Source organism: Hyperolius riggenbachi, chromosome 7 (assembly GCF_040937935.1).
Source record: "Hyperolius riggenbachi isolate aHypRig1 chromosome 7, aHypRig1.pri, whole genome shotgun sequence".
NCBI classification, from domain to species: Eukaryota; Metazoa; Chordata; class Amphibia; order Anura; family Hyperoliidae; genus Hyperolius; species Hyperolius riggenbachi.
Genome location: NC_090652.1, coordinates 224222913 through 224237844, shown reverse-complemented (window position 1 = coordinate 224237844; position 14932 = coordinate 224222913). Strand labels below are relative to the sequence as shown.

At 44.3% G+C, this 14932-nt stretch overlaps 2 protein-coding genes across 7 annotated transcripts in view; one reads left to right on the top strand and one right to left on the bottom strand.

Annotated features, from left to right (window-relative positions):
- The window catches only part of PRMT2 (protein arginine methyltransferase 2), a 486423-nt gene that overhangs the window by 386754 nt on the left and 84737 nt on the right, over positions 1-14932 (bottom strand). The window lies entirely within an intron of this gene.
- The window catches only part of DIP2A (disco interacting protein 2 homolog A), a 160416-nt gene that overhangs the window by 122940 nt on the left and 22544 nt on the right, over positions 1-14932 (top strand). For 5 of the 6 annotated variants that reach the window (XM_068245309.1, XM_068245310.1, XM_068245308.1 and 2 more), the window contains 6 exons: positions 1128-1255; positions 7765-7879; positions 8761-8962; positions 10186-10295; positions 10386-10466; positions 12689-12812. In XM_068245309.1, the coding sequence (XP_068101410.1) occupies positions 1128-1255; positions 7765-7879; positions 8761-8962; positions 10186-10295; positions 10386-10466; positions 12689-12812 (760 nt within the window). Of the gene's footprint in view, positions 1-1127; positions 1256-3229; positions 3464-7764; positions 7880-8760; positions 8963-10185; positions 10296-10385; positions 10467-12688; positions 12813-14932 lie in introns of those variants that run through there. The other variant, XM_068245312.1, reaches the window with a different exon arrangement.

The following is a 14932-nucleotide window of genomic DNA, read 5'->3' as shown; positions in this document are numbered from 1 at the left end:
GAGAGCTGTATAGCGCAAGTTTCGTTGAAATCAGTCAAGGCATTTTCGAGTGCCCGCGACACATACATACTGCATGCACACACACACTTTTAACCTCCTTGGCGGTAACCCCGTGTGTGACACGGGGTAAGCCGCCGGAGGGTGCCGCTCAGGCCCTGCTGGGCCGATTTACTTAATTTTTTTTTTGCTGGACGCAGCTAGCACTTTGCTAGCTGCGCCAGCACCCCGATCGCCGCCGCCGCGCGCCCGATCGCCGCTATCCGGTGCGGCGCGCGGCCCCCCCCCCCCCCCCCCAGACCCAGAGCGCTGCCTGGCCAATCAGTGCCAGGCAGCGCCGAGGGGTGGATCGGGTCTCCCAATGACGTACTGACGTCGGTGACGTCATCCCGCCCCGTCGCCATGGCGACGGGAGAAGCCCTCCAGGGAATCCCGTTCTTTGAACGGGATTTCCTGATCGGTGATCGCCGAAGGCGATCGAAGCGGGCGCTTCCCCCTGGCGGTATTTTTCATACCGCCAAGGGGGTTAAATACCAATATTTTAAGGTTGTGCACAAATCATTATTTTAAAGAGAACCCGATGTGGGTTTTGAGAATGCTATTAGGACACAGAGGCTGGTTGTGTATACTATCACCAGCCTTCGTTACTATACCGTGCCCCCCCTGCGCTCTGCTGTACCTTCTCCCCCCCCCCCCCCCCGTGTTGCTAGCAGGCTGTTTACATCCAGGCTGCCACTCTCCACCATTCCCCCGCCTCCCCTATAGTGCCGCTCCCCGTCTGCGTCCCTTCCCGCCTCTAAGCTGATTGGGGGGAAGGGACGCAGGCTGGGAGCAGCGATATAGGAGGCAGGGGAGCGGCGGTAAATGACAGCCCCTATGTAAACAGCCTGCTAGCAACACGTTGCATGTCACTAGCATGGCAGGTTTGGGTTTTTTTTTTTTGGGGGGGGGGGGGTACAGCAGAGCACAGGGGAGGCACAGGGGAGCATAGTAACAGAGGCTGGTCATAGTATACACAACTAGCCTCTGTGTCCTAATAGCATTCTTAAAACCCACCTCGGGTTCTCTTTAAAGTTGTGGACTTACGTTTGACCAATGCAATGCATTTTTTATTGACGCACTATTTGCAGGAGCGGTTGGTGTATGTTGTCGGAAAGGTGGATGGGCAGATGGTTGTCAGTGGACGCAGGCACAGTTGCGATGATGTCGTAGCAACGGCTTTGGCTGTGGAACCAATGAAGTTTGTTTACAGAGGAAGGTAAGGAATAGTAGGATCAACATTACTAGTAAACCAGCAAAGTTTATTGGTGCAGTTGTAGTGCAAAGAACTGTTTACATGGAATAAAGATGCACCGTAAACCTAAGCCCATAATAGTTAAATATACAATAACCGTACATGGCTTTGTACAGGATTACATATATTCTAAACAATTTTAACACATTGGCCCATATGCAATTCACTTTTTCACCTGAGTTTTCTCCTAGGTGATAATTTTAAACTTGTCAACAAAATGCCTTTTAGGCCACTAGAAAGCAAGACAATACTCAATACAATTTTGATAGTACTTTTTCACTTACTTTTTGGCACTTTTTTAGTTGAAAAGTGCTGGAAAGTTATTTTAAATTGAAGATGAAAAATTATCTCCTAGGAGAAAACCTAGGGAAAAAAAAGGTGAAAAAGTGAATTGCATATGGGCCATAGACCTTCAAGGAAATCTCTATACAACTAGTCTCAACTGAATAGGCGAAAGGCCCAAATTATCATATTGTCGTAATAACAAGTACAGGGATGTGTAACTGACAGGTTTTGATTAATATTCTAAATATTAAAATGCTTATCTCAGTGCGTTAGCCAGCCATCTGTCCCAGATGAGATGAAATGTATAAACCTCATCACTGGCGAGAGATCACTATGGCCAGTCAGAGGGTTAGCTTTGGCATGCGGCCAGTCAGGCGGAGGTGCTGGCACCAGACCGGCAGCTGCGCGCTGCTTCTTTTGCTAACTGGTGCAGATGGTCCCCCTGGCAGCCTATTGGGCCATTTGAAGTGCAGGGATCACGTCCTTTAAAGTGATTGGACCCAAAGGGGGTCAGGGCAAGACGAGTGGAGTGCTTGTTATTTGCAGGGAGAGCGGGCGTAAGTTACTAGCGCTTGCTATGCTGCACTACCCGCAACATAGTATGCGCTCCTGTGGCTGAGGGTAATTGCGTGCTACGCTGCCAGTAGCATGCAGCCACTTACATTTAAGGCACGCTGTTGTAATAGTGCGAGGAGGATGTTAACAGGAGGTTTGTGTTAGTGAATCAACCGCATAGTGTGAATGATCCCTATGTGTACACTGCACTTACCCCTATAGACAGGCCGTCAGTGGTCCACCTTGACTCCTGATTGGACCTGAGGGTTACTGAAAGAAAAAGGGTCTTGAAAGCTTTGCAGTTGCCTACAGTGCTGCCCATAATTATCCATACTCCTGGCAAATTTTGACTTAGTTTTATTCAACCAGCAAGTAATTTTTTGACGGGAAAGGACATAGGTGTCTCCCCAATCGTAATAAGACGATGTACAAGAGGCATTATTGTGGGGAAAAAAAATTCTCAACTTTTATTTACATTTGAGTGAAAAGTGTCCAGTCCAAAATTATTCATACCCCTCACAAACTGTCACAGTATGTGGGAAAATCCAAAGTTCTATACCATTCCAAATAGTCCAAACTGTTCTAAAGCATCCTAATTACCCTGATTCATTGGGAACTGCTGTTTTAATCAACTCAACAGGTGAAAAACAGCAGCTCTCTGCAGTTGGTTTGTGGACAGTCATGGCTAAGACAAAGTGGCTCAGTGAGGGCCTGCAGCTGCACATTGTGGCTGCTCACAAGTCAGGAAAGGACTACAATGTCATTTCTAAATATTTTCAAGTTCCAGTGGCTACAGTGCAAAGTATTATTTAAAAAATACAAGATGTTCAGCCCATCCTGGTGAATCTGGCCTCTGCTGGTGGCAATGTCAACCCAACGGACACTGCACACTGTTTGGTTTCACAGATGCAGACCAAGGAGGATGCCACTTCTCCAGATAAGGCACACAAAAGCTCACATGGCCTTTGCAAATGCTCATCTGGACAAAAAAGAAGACTTCTGGTCTTTTGTGTTCTGGTCAGATGAAACAAAAATTGAATTGTTTGGTCACAATGTTTCATGGTGGTGGTAACCTAATGCTTTTGGGGTGTTTTCCAGCCAATGGACCAGGGAACCTAATCACAGCAAACTGCACCATGAAAAAATAGCAATACATCAGGATTCTCAGCGACAAGATCAGGCAGTCTGCAAAGAAACTTGGCCTTGGGCACCAGTGGATATTTCAGCATGACAATGACCCAAAACATAGCAAAAGTGGTGAGGAAATGGTTAGCAGACAACAACATTAACGTTTTGGAGAGGCCCAGCCAGAGTCCTGACTTGAATCCAATTGAGAACCTATGGAGGGAGCTAAAGATCAGGGTGATGGCAAGAAGACCCTCCAACCTGAAAGATATGAAGCTCATTGCTAAACATGAATGGGCAAAAATACCTGTGGAGACATGCAAAAAGCTGGTCTGCAATTATAGGAAGCCTTTGATTGCTGTAATAGCAAATAAAGGCTTTTCTATTGATTTATTGAGAAGGGTGTGAATAATTTTAGACTGGACACTTTTTGCTCAAATGTAAATAAAAGCTGAGATTTTTTTTCCCCACAATAATGCCTCTTGTACATCGTCTTATTGTCTTCTGGTAGACACCTATATAATTTCCCGTCAAAAAATAACTTGCTGGTTGAATAAAAGTAATTTTAAGTCAAAATTTGCCAGGGGTATAAATAATTATGGGCAGCACTGTATGTACAGTTCAGGTCTATATATTTCAAGGATTGTGACCGCCATCAAGTTCTCACCATGATTTTTGAGCTGAGGTGTAAACCACTATCCTAAACCCTACTTTACAGAATAATATGGTAAGTTTTGGTGTTTGTTTGTGGAGAACTGCCGGTTGATCACTCCAGAGTAGCAATGCTTCCTGCTCTGTGCAGTTTCTTACTCATTACAGGTATTTTTTTTTAGACACTGCATTGCCAACGCACTAATTGTATGATTTAACCACTTGACGACCACAGTGTTAACCCCCCTAACGACCAGCCTGTTTTTAGCTTAGCTGGGCTGTGCAGTTTCTTCAGCCTCCTGCACAGCCCAACTATGGAGCCCAGCAATCGGACTCTCCTCTTTTTCTTTTTTTTCTTTTTTCTTTTTTTTTTGTCCCTAAGGGGAAATGCCGCCGTAAGGGTCCGATCGCTGTGGTCGTTTTTTTTTTTTCTCCCAAGCCTCTGTGAGGCTCTCTCTCCTTTCCTTCTCCCCTCCATCATCTGAATTGGAACAGGACGGCGATCTGGCATCAGCCTATGAGAGGACGGTGATCCCCGGCCAATCAGAGGCCGGGGATTGCTGATCTTGTACAGCGCTGCCGGAGATCACAGCGCTGTACAGTTGTACGCAAAGGGGATTTCTTTCCCCTTTCGTTTACAAACAGCCTGCTAGCCGCCGTGAACTGGCAAGGAACGATCACGCCTGTGCGTGGCCGTTTCCTGCCAAACTGCAGCTCCAGGACTTGACGCCAGTTAGCGTTAGGCTGTCCTGGGGCTGCCGTCGCGGTCACGCCCATTGGCGTGAGGCGGTCTTGAAATAGTTAAAATAAAAATACTATTTCAGCTTAGAGGCCATTTTTATAACCCGCACAGCAAATAACAAACCGAAAAGACAATATCATTTTATTAACATTAAATCACACATTTAATAGTCTAATACTGATGTATGAATCATAGCAATGTCTTTAAGCAAGGGTTTTAGTATGATTTTGAGCTAGGCAAGCACCATAGGCTCGCCTGAAACAATTGATCTTGACGATTCTGTGTGGCAGACTAGTGTACATCAAAATGTCCCTAGACGTGAGCGGCCCCAGCAGTCCACTGAGGTGGAAATTCCACGAACAGTTGTGATTATTATGTCTCTGCAGCAAGATGCCTCCTGCTCATCTTTCTCTGTTCATGGCACAGAACGGGCAAAGAGCCCCGGAGCGCGAGGGTCATTTGTAATCCACATTTGTCCACGGGCCATTTGTTGCTTTAGGCCAGATAAAGATGTTCTTACACAATCTGGTACAACACAGATTTTAAAGGAATGCTCAAATTAAAGCTGACAGCCAAGCTTTGAAAGGTAAACACTCCACACAGTCCTTTTGTATTGAGATGGAACTTGATCTTTTCACTTTTATGCATAGTGCAGCAAATTTCTTTCTTTCATTTTTCTAAAACTTTACTTAAAAAAAAAGTTTTGGGGATTCTTTTTAGACTGTGGCACAAAGATCAGTTAGAAAAAGATAATCTCAACAAACAGGCAGCATAAAGTTGTTTTTGTTGTTGTTGTTGTTGTTGTTGTTGTTGTTTCCCCCCCCCCCCCCCCTTTTTTTTTCCTTTTACTCCCAAGTACTTAGGAAGGTTGATGGACAAGGACTTTCACCTGGAGGCAGTGGCGTACCTAGCATAGCGAGGAGAACGCCAGTGCATACCACTAAGGCTGCATCTGAAATGAAACCCAGCTCAGTGTGCAGCACCTAAATAGGCTTTTTGCACACTTTGCATTCAATTCAGATGCAAATTATATGCAAATCTGCTACTACTTATCATGCAAACAGGAAACTCAGGAGGAGGGGCTGGGAGCAGCTAACCTGATAGTTATATACTTACAGAGTTAAGAAAAAATGGGGGGAAGGCTGCGCATCCCTAAAGACATGCTGCAATTGAATGGTTAATCGCATAGGCATACACCGCCTCTATTAGACCGAAAAATGCATGCCCTGCATCCAAAACAAATGTTGCAGGGCATGGTTTTGGATGCAGGGCATGCATTTTTCAGTCTAATAGAGGCAGTGTATGCCTATGCGATTAACCATTCAATTGCAGCATGTCTTTAGGGATGCGCAGCCTTCCCCCCCCCCCCCATTTTTGCGTACCTAGGGTAGTTGACATCCGGTGCTGATTATCCACAGTCTCTCTTCCCAGAGTGTGACAACTAGAAGGCTATACATAATATGGCAGGACATTAGACTATGGTAGGGATTAGATTGTGAGATCCCTTGAGGACAGTCAGTGACATGACTATGTACTCTGTAAAGTGCTGCAGGAGAGGTCAGCGCTAAATAAATACAAAATATAGCAGGACATTAGACATTGACTATGGTAGGATTAGATTGTGAGCTTCTCTGAAGAAAAGTGGGTGTGGCCATGTCATGATGTGGCTGGAGCCACCACTATATAGCCAGATGTAGGTACCGACCCACCCCCAGTATAGGTGGCCAGATGTCCTATATGTAAGGTGTCAGTATAGGTAGTAAAGGGACCTAGTATAGATGGTAAGGTGTCCCCAGTATAGGTAGTAAGGTGCCCCCAGTATAGATTGGAAGGTATCCCCAGTATGGCTGGTAAAGTCCCCTCAGTATAGGTAGTAAGGTGACTCCCAGTATAGGTGGTAAGGTGCCCCCCAGTATAGGTGGTAATTGTCCCCAGTGTAGATGGTAAGGTGCCCACCAGTATAGATGGTAAGGTGTCCCCAGTATCAGTAGTTGGGTGTCTCCAGGTGGTAGGTAAGTAGCAGTTTGTGGGTTTAGGTAGATAGGTAGGTAGCAGTGTGTGGGTAGGGAGGTAGCAGTCTGTTGTGTTTTAGGTAGGTAGCAGTGTGTGGGTAGGTAGGTAGCAGTGTGTGGGTTTAGGTAGGTAGGTAGCAGTGTGTGGGTGGGCAGGTAAGTAGCAGTGTGTGGGTGGGTGGTTAGGTCGGTAGGTAGGGCGTTTCTCCCCCCCCCCCTCCCCCCAGGCACAGACCTGCAAATCGGTGCAGCAGGCGGGGACAGACCTCAGATCAGAGTGGGATCGGGCGAGCACAGCTGCACACAGTTAGCAGCCGCGCTAGTCTCTTCAAATACAGGAAGCGATGAGTGATGTCACTTCCGCATATGAAGTTGGGGATACTTTCTTCCGCTCTGTCCACCGGGTCCCACGCTGATCTGTCCCCGCTCCCCGCGCTGATCTGCCGGTCTGAACAGGGAGTTGGGAAGGAGGGGGGCAGCCCAGCCCGAGGCTGCACTGCGTCCAAGCTGGGGGCGCTGAGCACAGTGGACAGAGGAAGCTGCAGTGGGCTCCGGGTATCGCACCCCACCACCATGAAGACTCTCGGGGCGGGTCGCTCCTGCTGCTTGATGCTAGAGACGCCACTGCCTGGAGGATCAATTGGGCAATAGGCCGGAACTCAGTTTTGTATGCAACTTGTTCTGTTGCTATGGAGGGCAGTGGGGTTACGACAACAGCACAGGAAAGAAGGGGTAATGAGGATAACAATAGGCTCAGCCTGTGCTCAGACAAGATGATCTGGCAGGCCTGATCTTTTGCCAACACATCAGGGCCGCAGTACACACTAGATTCTTGGTAGAGAGGTGAAAAAAAGAGTCTGAGAAATTCAGCTGTGCATAACTGAAAGCTGAAGTGAGTTAACAAATTAGCTTGGTCGATTTCACATAGTTGAACAGTGAGGTCATCATTCTTCACTGTTTGTACACACATAAGTAGTATAAGGCTAAGGTATTGTGAACAGTGAATGCTGATGGTTAGAGAAGATTAATGTGCTGTAGTATTCTCAATACAAGACATAACCCGCAAGATGCTTATCTCTGGTTAATGCTCTGCTTTCCACTAGGATAGCTGTGTTTTCAGTAAACGTATTGCATGATGAGAGGATCGTGCTGGTAGCTGAGCAGCGTCCGGACTCGTCAGAAGAAGACAGCTTCCAGTGGATGAGCAGAGTCTTGCAGGTAATACTTTCATTTTTACCAACCGCATTACAACTTATGCTTTTGGAATTGCCAACTATTTAGCTTCATTGGTGCAAGAAGGCACATAAGGCATCACTTCAGCTCAGTGAGTGAATATACAAATCATTTTTTATCAAACCCAGACATTCTTCAGAGCCCCATTTTTACTCCCAACTATACAGAGACGTGACACCCAGCTTGCAGACTGCCTTGGCCTTTTCTTTTCTAAAATTTTTCAAAACAAGGTTTTAACCAGTTAAACAGTCAAGAATGACACAGTACACATGCTTAGGAGTCTCTCCTTAAATGGCAGGAACAATAACATTTCCATGAAATGCTTTTTGTAAAATGGTCTATATGTTTAAAGCCTCCAGTCACTGACGCGGTTTTTAGGACTGTCGTGACAGCTGGTCACACATGTAGTCTCTTGAAAGCTATAAATGGCCACATGGTCTGGTCCCTGTAATGTGCCAGTGGTCACAAATGCAGGCTCTTGTGACACAGCTATAGTCATGCACACAAATCCATGTGACCTGTTAGTAGTCATACATGCAATCTTCTGTTATACACCAGTGGTCACATACAAAGTATTTTATGTTACGCAAGTGGTGTACTCCTTTGTGATGGTCTTTGATATGGTAGTGCTTTTACATGGAGTCTACTCTGACGGCTTTGTGACTACGCATGCACACTTAAGTAGCACACCAGTGGTCACTCAAAGGCAGGAATAAAGGATAGAGGGGCAGTTATATTTTACAATATGGAGTCATTTATTGTATAGGAATTATTGATGCTCTGATTAAACACATGTGAGATATTATGTATTTTAGCACGCACGCAGACACATATTTTAATGTATGCTTGCTTTCCATTTCTTGCAGGCAATAGACAGTATTCACCAAGTAGGTGTGTACTGTCTGGCACTGGTACCGGCCAACACACTTCCTAAAGCACCTCTCGGTGGAATCCACATATCTGAAACAAAGCAGCACTTCTTAGAGGGTTCTCTGCACCCCTGTAATGTTCTCATGTGCCCTCACACGTGTGTCACCAATCTGCCTAAGCCTAGACAGAAGCAGCCAGGTAAGTGACCGCTACTAGGCTCCCAGGGTCTCCATTGCATGGACTGATACTTAGGTGTACCATAATTGATTATAGTAATGTTGTTCATTACTCGATCATGTGGCCACTGGAGGGAGCTGTATGCAATAGAAACAGATAGTCAGATGGCTTTGGACTGCATTGAGCAGAGCAAAGGTAGCAATGGCATATCTTCAGTCAATATTTGATCAGAGTTCTGCTGAAATCTGATTGACAATCCAATGGTGCACAACAATAATCCAGGTTAATGTTTGATATGAAAGCGATATCAACAGCCAGTCCTCTCATGAAGCAAGGTGCAACATTTCCATCAGGCGCAGAGATTATAGGGACAGCATGTTTGTACTGTGTTTACACTAACATCATGCAGTGAGAGTAGGAGGAGAAGCGAGAGGAGAGCGAGGTGAAGAGGTCATCATTGGGGAAAAGCAGCTTGTTGTGCTGTGTGAGGAGTCTGACAGTGAGTGAGGGGGGAGGCAGGAGAGCAGCAGTGTTTCAATTGACTTGCACAGCAGAAGGGAGGAGGTGGCACTGAGGAGGAATGGAGTGGCTGAGTGTGAGTAGTTTTGTCAGACTTGCAGCCAGCCAGTGTGCTTTTGTGTTGAGCTGCAGCATGTCATGTGAGAACATTAAATGAAGTGGAGTAAATTGTCGGGTGCTGTGCGGTCATTCCAAATCTGGGAGGGCATCCTCAGAACTTTGCCTCAGGCAGCAAAAAGTCTAGAACCGGCCCTGGATATCCATCATTTACCTGATATTTAAAAAAAAAAAAAGGATTACTCTGTTTAAAGACATGGGAAACTTAACCGCTTTCACTGTGATTGGCACTCTAGAGAGATTCACTGTACAGTGGACAAAATCTCAGCTGATCAATTTTAAAGGGGCTTCTTAATATAATATCTGTTATCTTCCTTGTGTTGGCAGATTTAGCTGAACATTAGCAGGTCTGATCTTTCATTTTTTTTTCAGGGTTTAAGTGGGTAAAAATTTAAACAAGTTTTAGAATTCTGTTGTTTTTACTGAGATTTTATTGATTAAATTAAACAAAATGTGACTATTCATGTTTCTAGAATATAACCCTGGTTTAAAGTAAGTATTCCTTTTATGAGATTACATTGCAATGGTAAATCACACACAGTGTACAGGAATTGCACTATAACAAGTACAGTATATCACTAATAGCTTTATCAATTTGCTTTTTCAAGATGTTGGTCCAGCTTCAATGATTGTGGGAAACCTGGTGGCTGGGAAGCGAATTGCACAGGCCTGTGGGAGAGATGTCACTCAGCTAGAAGACAATGATCAGGCAAGGAAGGTGAAGTCTAATTGAACCAGACAATAAAGTGTTTATTTTGGCATCTTAATTTATATTTCCGATGCTCATCATCTGACTTTTTAATTCTAGTTTCTTTACTTAGCGGATGTCTTACAGTGGAGGACACAGACCACCCCTGATCATGTCCTGCTTCTCCTGCTAAATTCTAAGGTTAGCATCATCAATTTAATATGGACACATACCCAAACAATTACACTTTACACAAACTATAAGGGCAGATATCCATATTAATGAAATATATCCCTCTTTACTGCTGTTTGTTCCATGGCTCTACTTTCTGTGCCATTGCTGCAGAAGAGGGTATAAAAGCTTAATCTGCTATCTTACAATAAACACAGAAATTGTGTACAGTATTTTCTTTAATCAGATGAAATATCTGTATAAGTTTACTTCTTAATGGCTAGGACCACAGCATATTTTCTATCTTTGATGTTTTTCTCTTTGGTTCTGGCTCCTAAATTCATGTGGCTGGTTAGTATGCAAGGGGACGGAGGGAACGGACCACTTATATTGCAGTGACCTTCCTCCAGAAGCCATTGGGACACTGTTCCAAAGACTGTGTGTGAATGCAGCGTTGGAGCTCTGTGTCGATATAATTAAGCATTATTGGTGGGAGCCATTTTGGGAGGGATGGAGCGTTTTTGTAGACATTGGCTTTAAAGCCCAGACTCTGGCAGAGTGTTTTTTGTTAGTTTTTTTTATTATAAGTTTTTTATAGGAATGCAATTCTTTTTGGTGTTTGTCCTTTTACTTTATCACTAAACATCTAGGTAATAACAGAGGTGACGTTGTGGTAGTTTGTTACTATCCATCTTCTAAACCTTTTCACCAATCAATGGGTGGTGGGACCTAGCTGACACTCAGCTGTCCTTCATAGGGGTTAGTGGAGGGACTGACCTGGTCAACAGGGGATGCTCTGGATGCTGTAACTCTCCAAAGATTGCAGCGATAAGCCATGGCGTAATTTGTGTACAAGGAGGAGGAGCTGTGGTCATATTATTATTATTATTTATTGAATTTATAAAGTGCCAACATATTACGCAGCGCTGGACAATAAATATATACAACGATACAGGGATTACAGACATAACAAGGTTATACAACATAGAGCAAAGTTATACATGCAAATTGTACAAAATACATGATCATGCAATATGGGCTGGTTAGGTAGGCCCAGTAATACAAGTACAGGCTGTCATAGGACAGGAGTACACAATCCTGTAGATTACACTAGGGAATGGAGGACCCTGCCAGAGGCTTACAATCTAAAGGGTGGGGTGGAAACACTAGGTGGGGCTGTTAAATATTCAGTAGAGAGTTACTGTGTGGTAGGAGGTGGGTAGGCCATCATAAAGAGGTGGGTTTTGAGGGTCATATGACCACTGCTTATCATGCAAGCATGAAGATATTTTGAAGATTCTATACTGCTAGTGTGAGGGGGAATAAGGCAGCAGATGCTGGCTCTTTGCATCTTATTATCAGCTATATAGAACTCCCTCAGAACAATCTGTTGTCACATAAACTTGCAGTGTACCTTGCTATAAATGGATTGTAAACACATTTTGATTTCAGTTGATTTAGTAGAGTGAAGAGTGAGATAATTGAAATGCTTAGGAAATAGATCTTGTAAGTTCACACTAAAGGCGCGTACACATGTCATACTGTAGCAAACGACGGGTCCGTCAGACCCTCCCGCTGGGCAAACGTTTGGCCGACAGTAGCATGTGTGTACACACTGTCGTACTGTTGGCAGAACGTCCTCCTGGAGGGAGGTCTGACGGACCCGTCGTTTGCTACAGTATGGCGTGTGTATGCGCCTTTACATTGACTTCTGTATGAGCTAAGAAATAATCTATGCATATCCAGTGTTCTCCCCAGAAATTTTCTCCAGCCGGGTGGCATGAAAAAGTAGCCGGGTGGGGTGAGATGACAGAATGCAGGGCTGGCGCTGAGATGAGCCGATGATAGCCGGGTGCTCACCAAAACTAGCTGGGTGGAGCAGCCGGCTAAAAGAGCTTGGGGGGAACACTGTCTCTCAGGAGCACAAAATCTTGCTCCAGCAGATGGTACATAAACAAATAGGTACCAGCAGAAAAGTTATACACGGTTGGTGAGAGGACGTTATTATGAGTTTTAGAGGTTATCTGATCCTTTACAGAGCCCAGATTTTCATTTACAGCCCTATACTTAAATATAGTAGATATCCTAAAGTCAGTAGTTCTTTTCAAGAAAGTTGTTTGTTTTCAAGGTAAATTACTCTACACGTTGAAGCAATTGCCAAATATTCATTACCGTTGACCTTGCTGTGAGTTATTAGCTTTGTAACAGTCCCCCACAGATAAACTCCGCTATTCTCACACTTTCTTCCACAGGGTGCTGTGGCCAGCTCTGCAACTTGCTTACAACTGCACAAGAGAGCAGAGCGTGTAGCTGCGGGATTGGTGGAGAAAGCCCGCCTCAGTGTCGGAGATCATGTAGCGCTTGTGTATCCTCCAGGTGAGAACTATAAGAATAGCCAGTGGTTTCTGTTGCTTGTTGCTTGTACAGGCTATATATGACACTTTCTAAATGCTGCAGATGTAATATGTAAAATATGGTAAGCTATGATGAACTTCCTAGTGTTCTTTGGAGCTGTTCAAATTACTGTGATTTGGGCACCCCAAAATCATGATATGTATAATCCAATGATGTTGTGGAGAATTCTTATCTCAAAGGAAGAAGATGCTTTGCATGAGGTAAACAGGTTTATTAATACACTATATGTACACTACAATATGTTCACTACAACAGAAAGCGTTTTGTGGATCTCTGCCTGCTTCTTCAGATCAATATACAGTGTCTGAAAATAGCCCCCCCCCCCAAATAAAAAAACTTCTTGGTGGGTTATGTTCTAAGTTACTTGAACTTGCAAAAGCTTTTGTAGAGAGTGACCCTCCCGACATCAAGGCCTTAAAGAACCTGAGTGAGGATGTGCTCTCTTCATTTGCTTTCATACTGTAGTTGCTAGTACTGCAACCAACACTTGTATCACTCTTATATACCCATTTGCTTTACCTGGTGTTAAAAATACTACATTATACAAGGCTCCTGAAGTCGGTTTCTTTTCTGGAAGGATCTTTAGACCAGAGTTCCCCAACCCTGTCCTCAAGGCCCACCAACAGCACATGTTTTGCAGAACACCAACCCACATTCACAAGTGAGGTAATTAGTGTCTCAGCAGAGCTGATTAACCACCTCTGTGGATTTCCACAAAACATGCACTGTTGGTGGGTCCTGAGGACAGGGTTGGGGAACACTGCTTTAGACCTCCTTTAGATATCATCCTATGTTCAATTTACTGCTCATCTAGGGCATGCCAAGAAAGAGCAGTAAGCACACAAACGTTCTCTTTACCATCAGGGAAATTCCATAAACATTGTACAATTACTGTTAGCCCATGGTGTATGTAATTTTTATTTATGTATTAAATACGGATGTAGAAAAGTAATAATACTTGCACAGAAATACTATAATAACACGCAATCAAGATGTGTGTACAAATTTGCAGTGAAGGAATACAGGAAAATAGGCCCGAAAGGTTTTCAGTAGGCGTGTAAAGTTACTACAGATACATTCTAAGATAAATATGGCGTGGTTCTAAATTGAACCATAGGCCCCACACATGAATCAGACCCATAGGAATCATTGGATCGGGTGATACATTTATAAGTCTCTGATAGCTCTGATCACTTCCTGCTTTAACCTTCCTAGCATTCAATTTCCTCAGGATTTCTGTGCAAAAAGTGGTTCAATTAACTTTCATAACCTTTTTCCTGTAACTTACCAAAATGCATCAAGCAAAGGTCTAGTGCACATTTTGAGTATAATGAAAGCTTGAAACACAAAATAAAATCAAAACTAAATTTAAAAATGACTCCCCAAAATATAGCGATGATGGGCAGACCAAGAGATATTTATGTTCCTAGTATTAGGCAGGTATGTGTCCCCAGTATAGATTAGGCAGCTATAGGACAGGCATTCAGCCGTCCTGGGGAAGCCAGGGCCGGTGCTTCCATAGAGCCAAAGGGGGCAATGAAAAGAGAGGTTATTTAGTCTAAAAAAAATTTTTGTTATATCATGTGGACAGCTTAGATGCAAAGACGGGTTTTAGGATTTCCCTGGAAAGTGATAATTATTTTTTGGGGAGGAAATATCACAGTTACTCTGTACAGTATAAGAGAATAGATTACCTGAGCTGCAAAAAGGGTACAGTTCCACACTCCTGTCTCTTCTAATGTCCAAGTGGGAATCAATTGCCTCTGTATACCCTTCCCAGGAGCTGGATCTGTTTACATTGTCGTTTGTGTATAGGTCTGACTTCCAGGGGTGTGGTGTAATGACATCACAGCCATCTTCCTTTGTGGACGCCACACCCTGAAAAGACATGCAGGTAGTTGTATACCTGGGCTCCAGGAAGATTGTAGTCATCTGTCTGGCCTCCAGGAAGATTGTAGTTGTATGCCTGGGCTCCATGAAGATTGTAGTGTTATGCCTGGGCTCCATGAAGATTGTAGTCGTATGCCTGGGCTCCAGGAGGATTGTAGTCGCATGCCTGGGCTCCAGTAAGATTGTAGTAT